This window comes from Motacilla alba, chromosome 5 (genome assembly GCF_015832195.1).
Source record: "Motacilla alba alba isolate MOTALB_02 chromosome 5, Motacilla_alba_V1.0_pri, whole genome shotgun sequence".
In the NCBI taxonomy this organism is placed as follows: Eukaryota; Metazoa; Chordata; class Aves; order Passeriformes; family Motacillidae; genus Motacilla; species Motacilla alba.
Genome location: NC_052020.1, coordinates 9,633,073 through 9,641,050, shown reverse-complemented (window position 1 = coordinate 9,641,050; position 7,978 = coordinate 9,633,073). Strand labels below are relative to the sequence as shown.

The 7,978-nt window shown below is 52.7% G+C and overlaps 1 protein-coding gene across 1 annotated transcript; it reads left to right on the top strand.

The window, feature by feature from the left end:
- Window positions 1-884: 884 nt before the first annotated feature.
- On the top strand, window positions 885-7,753 carry RAD51 (RAD51 recombinase). The gene is made up of 10 exons (XM_038138331.1): window positions 885-932; window positions 1,864-1,974; window positions 2,392-2,529; window positions 2,935-3,052; window positions 3,625-3,716; window positions 4,394-4,488; window positions 5,337-5,450; window positions 5,771-5,900; window positions 7,093-7,214; window positions 7,488-7,753. The coding sequence occupies exons 2-10, from the start codon at window positions 1,888-1,890 to the stop codon at window positions 7,609-7,611; spliced, it is 1,020 nt and encodes a 339-aa protein (XP_037994259.1). The 5' UTR covers window positions 885-932; window positions 1,864-1,887; the 3' UTR covers window positions 7,612-7,753.
- The last annotated feature ends 225 nt before the right edge of the window (window positions 7,754-7,978 follow it).

Below are 7,978 nucleotides of genomic sequence, written 5' to 3'. Positions count from 1 at the left end.
CTAACAGAGATAGCAGAGAGTGCTGTGGCAGTTCTCCAGGAGCATTATCCACCTCTTTTTTTTTCTTTTTTGGCTGGTTTTCTTTTCTTTCAGTGGATTTACATACTAAAGCATCAATAACTAAAGACTTAAATGAGTTTTTGGTGGAGTTTATTATATTGCTCCGAATATTGAATCAAAGCAGCAGGTAACGCCACACATTCGTAGTAAGAAAAGGAGCTTGGGCAGAAATTATTCCATTATCCAGCCTTAAAAAATCATGGAAAACTTCACTTCCATGTGCCAGGAATCAACGGCTCCACTCTGTGTAAGGCCTCAAGGCAAAGGGATTCCATCAAAGCCAAGGGATGGAGCTTCCAGTGCGGAATCACAGCCTCTGCTCCAGATGTGTCTCCATCTCCAGCTGCTTCTTCTTGGGTTCTGAGGAGTTGTCACTGCCCAGGAATTGCCTGGGGTGCTGGATTTATGGGGGGCACACGGGGTCGTGTTTCAAGAGGGAAAAGAAAAGAGAGAAAGTAAGAGAAGGAAAATAAGAGAAAATAATGGAGAGAGAGTCAAAAGGAAAGGAGAGAAAAAAAGGAAAAGAGAGGGGAAAGAGAAGGAAAAGAGGAAAAGCGGGGAGAGGGGGGGAAGAGAAAAGGAAAGGGGGAAAAGATAAGAAGGGCAAAAAGAAGAGGGGAGAGAGAAAGAAAAATGGGAAAAGGAAACAAAAAGGAAGCCAAGAAAGAGAGAGGAAGGAAAGGGGATTAGAAAGGAAGGGCGCGGCGCCCCGGGGCTGCTGCCCATGACCCCGTTCCCGTTCCAGGCCCGTTCCCGCTCCCGTTCCCGTTCCCGCGCTCCCTTCAGGCGCCGCGGGGGGCGGGGCGGCGCCTGCGCGGGGCGGTCACGTGAGGCGGCGGCGGGAGCGCCCGAACGGCCGGAGCGGGGCCGCGGTGAGGGCCGGGCCCGGGGAAGGGAGCGGGCACGGGCTGGGGTCGGTGGGGTGGGGTGGGGTGGGATGGGATGGGATGGGATGGGATGGGATGGGATGGGATGGGATGGGCTGAGGCGGGCGGGACGGGCCCGGGGCCACCGCCCGCCCCGGCGCCTCTCGGGGCCCCTCCGGTGCCTCCCCGGAGCGGGGAGCGGCCGCGGGAGGCGGAGGGCGTTGGCGGCGGAGGGGTGGGAAGGCCGGCAGCTGTGCGGAGCCGTGGCGGCGTTAAACAAGGGGCTGGAGTCGAGCAGAATGAGGCGACGCGGCGTGGGGAGTCCGGGGAGTTCCAGATCGCCGGCGGGCGGGACCGGGGAGGTGCTGCTGGCCGGGCCCCGGTGAAGTTGGGATGGTGGAATGCCAGAGTGGCCGTGGAGTTCCAGCCTCTGCCATGGACAGCGACACCTTCCGCTATCCCAGCTTGCTCCAAGCCTGTCCGACCTGACCTTGGTCCCTTCCAGGGATCCAGGGGCAGCCACAGCTTTTCTGAGCCTCAACACCCTCACAGGGAAGAATTCCGTCTCCATATTCAATGTAAATTTCCCCTCTGTCAGTTTGAATCCATTCCCACTTGTCCTGTCATTATTGTGTTCAAATTGTGTGGTCTATCCCAGGTGTGTGAATTCCCTTGAATCCTTCAGTTTCCCATGACAGCTCCTGCCTGCCATCCTGCTCAGCAGTGCCAGGGGTGGTGCAGATCCTCTGCAGGGTCTTCCAGCCCTTCCCAAGGCGTTTGTGGCAGCCCCGAGGGCAAGCTCTGGGGCGCAGCCCAGCTCCACCATCAGGGGCCAGTTCAGAGGGCTTTTCCAGCTTTAAGAACTCCATGATTCTGATTTATGTGACCACATGTCCTGTTTCCAAAAGGGAGCACTGAAATGTCTGGTTCCTTGCAGGGGCTGTCCTGGGCCCTCGCTGCCATGGCCATGCAGATGCAGCTGGAGGCCAGCGCAGACACCTCAGCAGAGGAGGAGAGCTTCGGGCCACAGCTCATATCCAGGTTGGAGGTAGGTGAGGAGTTACCTCTGGAGGAATTTTTCCATAGATGCACTTGCTGCTCTTTTTCCTAGAATGGAATTCTTTGATGGTTTGGGTTGGAAAGAACCTTAAAAGCTCATCCCATTCCATCCCCTGCCATGGCTAGGGACACCTTTCACTATCCCAGCTTGCTCCCAGCCCCATCCATCCTGGACTTGAGAATTTCCAGGCTCTCCACCAGGGCCTCGCCACCTCCACAGGGAAGAATTCCTTACTAATATCCAACCTGAACCTTTTTCTTTAAAAGCAAAGTGAAACTAAAAACTCTGTTGCTAAATTCTTACTTGTGTTCTGTTAAAAAAAAAACAAAAACCCAACCAAACAAAAAAACCCAGAAATACCAACAGGTGTCATTTTTCCTCTCTCCCTCCGTCCCTCTCTCCCAGCAATGTGGCATAAATGCCAATGATGTGAAGAAGCTGGAAGAAGCTGGATTTCACACGGTGGAGGCCGTGGCTTATGCGCCAAAGAAGGAGCTGCTGAACATTAAAGGCATCAGCGAAGCCAAAGCCGACAAAATCTTGGTAAGGATGTCCAGGAACTTCACCCCAGGATATTGCACAGGTTTATTTCTGCTGGCTGAAGGCGCTGTGGTGAATGTGGAAGATGTTCAAAGGGCAGTAAGGGGTGATTAGAGGTGTGATGTGACTTGTGATGGGAAAAGGCAAAACGCACCAGGACAGGGCTGAACTGAATTGGGGGGGGGGACACAAGGGGAGGATATTTCCATAAAACACACAGAAGGGATGTTGGAGCTTTTTCTTGGAGCAGAATTTCAGTTCTGTTCACATGTACCAACTAGTGCAAGGTCTGTGAGATGCACATGGAATGATACAGGCACCTCTCCACAAGGCGGGAAATATTAATTACTGGGGGATTAACAAATGTCATTAACTCCTCTGGCACTGCTCAACTGGGTTTTCCCTCAGGCTGAGGCAGCCAAACTGGTTCCCATGGGCTTCACCACGGCCACAGAATTCCACCAGCGGCGGTCGGAGATCATCCAGATCACCACTGGCTCCAAAGAGCTGGATAAGCTGCTTCAAGGTCAGCATTTTATTATTTCTCTTTCCTGCTTAACCTCAGTTTTTGGGGTGGGGTTTTCCCATGAGTGATCCTTGCACAGAATCGTGTAAGGCAAGTCCTGGTTGGATGAAAAACCTCTAGGACTGCTCTTGAGTAATTGCTTTTATTTTAAAAGCTGCAGAAATAGTTTTTAGTCCTTTTAGTCATGATGCCCAGACCCAGAGATGTCCATTTTTGGATGTTTCTGGTTTATTTAAGTCCATGATTCATTTAGGGAAAACAGAACCAGGCATCACCATCTCCCCATTCCTCTGGTAATCCAAAATTGAAAACAATTTCAGCTCTTCAGCATCTTCAAAAACACCCATGAGCTTCTTAACCACAGCATGATGGTTTAGGATGCCATCAAACCTCATGATGACAAGCAATTTTCCCTCTTAGCTTTGAAACTTGCAGCCAAATTCAGTGTTTAACTGGGTCTCTGTAAATGTAATATTTTATATGTGAGATAGATCCATAGATACACAGATCATATATGTAGCTTGTGACCTTTTGAGTTTTATTGATAATTATTGTTGTTTTTTCCCCTCCAGGAGGAATAGAAACAGGGTCCATAACAGAGTTATTCGGGGAATTCCGTACTGGGAAGACGCAGCTGTGTCACACCTTGGCCGTCACCTGTCAGGTGGGGACTTCACCTCATTACAATCCAAGATTCAGAGCCCACAGCCTTGGGATATTTGCTAATTTGGGCACTTCCTTTTACTTTCTAAGTGTTTATTACTGTCTAGAGGCTTCTGTTCCCTAAAATATTAGAGGCTGGCTCTTAATTTGATCATTCCGTTGACTTCCTGAACTTCCGAGCTCAAAGCTGAGCACCTGTTGTCCTGTGTAGAGTCATGAAATGCTGGAGTGGTTTGGGTGGGAAGGGACCTTAAAGCCCATCCAATTCCATGGGCAGGGACACCTTCCACTATCCCAGCTTGCTCCAAGCCCTGTCCAACCTGGCCTTGGACACTTCCAGGGATCCAGGGGCAGCCACAGCTTCTCTGGGCACCCTTGTGCCAGAGCCTCAGCACCCTCACGGGGAAGAATTTCTTCCCAGTGTCTCATTTATCCCTGCCCTTTGTTAGTGGGAAGCCATTCCCCCTTGTCCTGCCACTCCAGGGTGACAGGTACTACAAAAGGAAGCTGTCAGCAGCGAGGGTGACCAGGGATCTTTCACTTGTCCCAGCTAAATGGGACTTTAATCCCAATAACTTGGGACGTTATTTGTTGTGTGGGCTCAGTGAGGGTATGTGGCAATATCTGCTGTATTTATGGATGCTTTCTTCCCTGTTCATTCCTTTCCTTCTCCTGTAGCTCCCCATAGACCGCGGCGGCGGCGAGGGGAAAGCCATGTACATCGACACGGAGGGGACCTTCCGTCCAGAGCGGCTCCTGGCCGTGGCTGAAAGGTCTGTGCGTGGGAGACAGGAATAGATGGACTCACAACTCAGCTGGAAAATGTTTTCCACACGTCCTGGAGGTTGATTTGGCAGGTGTTCCCTTTGGGAAGCTCTAGTGTTGCCGTTCCTGTCCTCTCCCTGCCGCTCTCTCCCCAGAGCTCTTGTGTCATTGTCCCCTGGTATGAGGTGATTTCCCTGTCTTTTGCTACTGGAAGGGACTGGGAGCTTCCGAAGCAGTTGGGACAGGACTGGCTGAGTCCTGTTTGCTCTTTCTGAAGGGAATTTGATCTAATCCTGCTGGTTTCTCCAGCAGCAAGGACTGCTCCCGTGTTCCCTGTCACCGGGGAATATTTGGCAGCCAAATGAAGGAGAGGAAGTGAAATGATGTTTGCAGCAGGCACAGGTGTGTCTGTGCAGGCCATGTACGGAGTGTCCTTGGAATCAGGGCATCATTCAGGTTGGAGGAGCCCTGGGAGATCCCCATGGACAACCATTCCCTGGTGCTTCTGAGGCCACCACTGTCCCATGTCCCCAAGTGCCTCATCCACACGGCTTTAGATCCCTCCAGGTCTGGAGCCTCCACTGCCAGGGCTGGACAGCCTTTCCTTTGAGAGACTTCCCAATATCCAGCCTAATCCTCCTCTGGTATCACATGAGGCCATTTCCTCTTATCCATTTCAAATGGTTCCAATCATTCCATTCTCTTTTCATCACCACGGGTTGCATTTTTTCCATCTGTTTTTATCTCTGCCGGGGATGTGAGTTTTTCTTCTACTCTTCTGGCAAAGCTCCTGTCTATCTGCTATGGATGAAGCTGTCACTCAAGGTTCATCCCATTATTTTCCCTGACTTTGCAGGTATGGCCTGTCTGGCAGCGATGTCCTGGACAACGTGGCCTATGCTCGGGGCTTTAACACCGACCACCAGACCCAGCTGCTGTACCAGGCCTCGGCCATGATGGCTGAGTCACGGTAATTACACCGATTTCATGGATTTTGTTCCCACGTGGCATTAGCCTTCGGCTTCTCCAGGGAGCCGGCGTGCTCCATGGGCAGTCAGCCGTCAGCAGCCCGTCTTGCTGCTGGAATTCTGGGTGCCAGCAACTGGCTCCAGCTGATGCGGCTGCACAAACACAGGGAGTTCATGGTCCCTCATTGCCAGCCTGAGGGAGCAAGTTGGAAGCTCAGTTTAGAACTACGATTAGAAACAGTGCTGATGATTTCCATGCTGCCAGGAGAGCTGTGCAGGCAGCTTGGGACTGAGACTCAGAGGCCTGCCTGCCCTCTCCCAGGTACGCGCTGCTGATCGTGGACAGCGCCACGGCCCTGTACCGCACGGATTACTCGGGAAGGGGGGAGCTCTCCGCCAGGCAGATGCACCTGGCCAGGTTCCTGCGGATGCTGCTGCGCCTGGCGGACGAGGTGAGCATCCACGGGGCTTTATGTCGTGGGTTGATGCTGACCAAACGCCAGGCACCCACAAAAGCTCCTCACTCACCCTCCTCTACTGCTGGGCAGAGGAGAGAAAATGCAATGAAGGGTTTGTGAGTTGAGGTGAGGACCGGGAGAAAACACTCATCAATTACCAGCGAGGGGAAAACAGGCTCAACCTAGAGATTTGAAGTGACTTCATTACTAACAAAATCAGAGCAGGATAATGAGAAGTAAAATAAGCTTTTAAAAAAACAGCTTAGCCCCACTTCTCCCTCCTTCCCAGCTCTACCGCCTGTGCCAGTGGCGCAGTGAGATGGGAATGGGGGTTTGGTCAGTTCATCCACCCGAGGCTTCTCCCACTGCTGAGGGAGAAAAGTTCTTCCCCTGCTGCACCTATGTGTCCTTCCATAGGAGACAGCTCTCAATGTACTTCTCTGATGTGGCTCCATCTCACAAGCAGCTGGACAGGCTGCTCCTGCCTGGAAGCAGGGCCCCTCTCCACTGGCTCTCCCTCCAGGCATCCACCTGCTCTAGCATGGGGCTCCTCTACAGGCTGCAGGTGGATCTCTATCCCTGTGGATCCCCACGGGCTGCAGGGAGGATCACCATGGTCCTCAGCACGCCCTGCAGAGGAATCTCAACTCTGACACCTGGAATGCCTCCTCCCCCTCCTTCTTCACTGCCCTTGGTGTCTGCATCTTGTTCTCCTCATATTCTCACTCCTACTCTTCTCTGGCTGGAATTGAAGCTGCACAAGTTTTGTTTTAATTTCTTCTTAAATCTGTTATTGGTGATAGCAGTTACCACAATGGTGGCATTACCATCATTTCTAATTGGCACAGCCTTGACTGGGAGCGTGTCCCTCTTGGAGCCATCCTGGAACTGGCTCTGCCAGACATGATGGAAGCTTCCAGCAGCTTCTCACAGAAGCCACCTCTGTGCCCCCCCGCTACCAAATCCTGGCTAAAGAAACCCAGTACAATTGCCAAAGTAAAACTCATCACTTTTCTTACAAACCCCAGCAATTTGGTGCCAAGGGCGTTGTCTCCACCTCTGCTCCCATTGGTTTGGAGAGGCTGGATCCCACGCTTATGAACACCAGGAGTCCCCCTGTGTCCTTTTCCCTGCTTTTCCATTCTGGCTGTGGGAAATAATAGGGTTTTGGTTGTTTCTCCTGCAGTTCGGCGTGGCCGTCGTCATCACGAACCAGGTGGTGGCACAGGTCGATGGAGCTGCCATGTTCGCTGCAGATCCCAAAAAGCCCATCGGAGGCAATATCATCGCTCATGCTTCCACCACCAGGTGAGACAAGAGATGGTCATATCCCAGGAGCCCGGGTTGGGAATGCTTTATGGAATTGGCCAAGCAGCTTTTACTTCTGGGGTTTCCAGTCTGTCCCTGTCCATGGCAGGCCCAGCCTGTGCTTCAGCTCAGCGCCACTCTGGACCCTCAGTCCTCAGGGAAATTAATGTCTCGGGCAGTTCCTACAGCTCTTGTTTACTCCTTTCTGGATTAGGATGAGTTTCTGGGACTAGGATGTCCATCCTGACCTGTTTCCTTCCCTGTCCCTGTCAGACTGTACCTGCGGAAAGGCCGAGGCGAGACCAGGATCTGTAAAATCTACGACTCTCCGTGCCTGCCCGAGGCTGAAGCCATGTTTGCAATCAATGCCGACGGAGTGGGAGATGCTAAAGACTGAAAACTCCTTTTCGTCCCCTGAATCCCAAGACTCTGGGTCTGTAAGAGGCTCCTTTCCCGCTGGCACCTTAGGGATGCTTCCCAAGGCAGCGGGCGCAGGAAGCTGTGGCCCGTCAGCGCGGGAAGCGCCGGGACGCGCCGAGCTCAGCCGCGGCTGCTGGGAGATCTCCTCGGGCTGCAGGCACAGGTGAGGGCCCTGAGCTTCCTCAGCAACATTCCCAGAGCACCATACCCTGCGTGTTCCCTTCCCTGCATCCCGCCGTGGACACGGTGCAGCAGAATCTTGGTGGCCACAGCTGGGAACTTGACTTGGAGCAAAGCTGAAGGGTTTGTCCACTAAGAAGCGGCGATTGATAAACCAAAGCAGA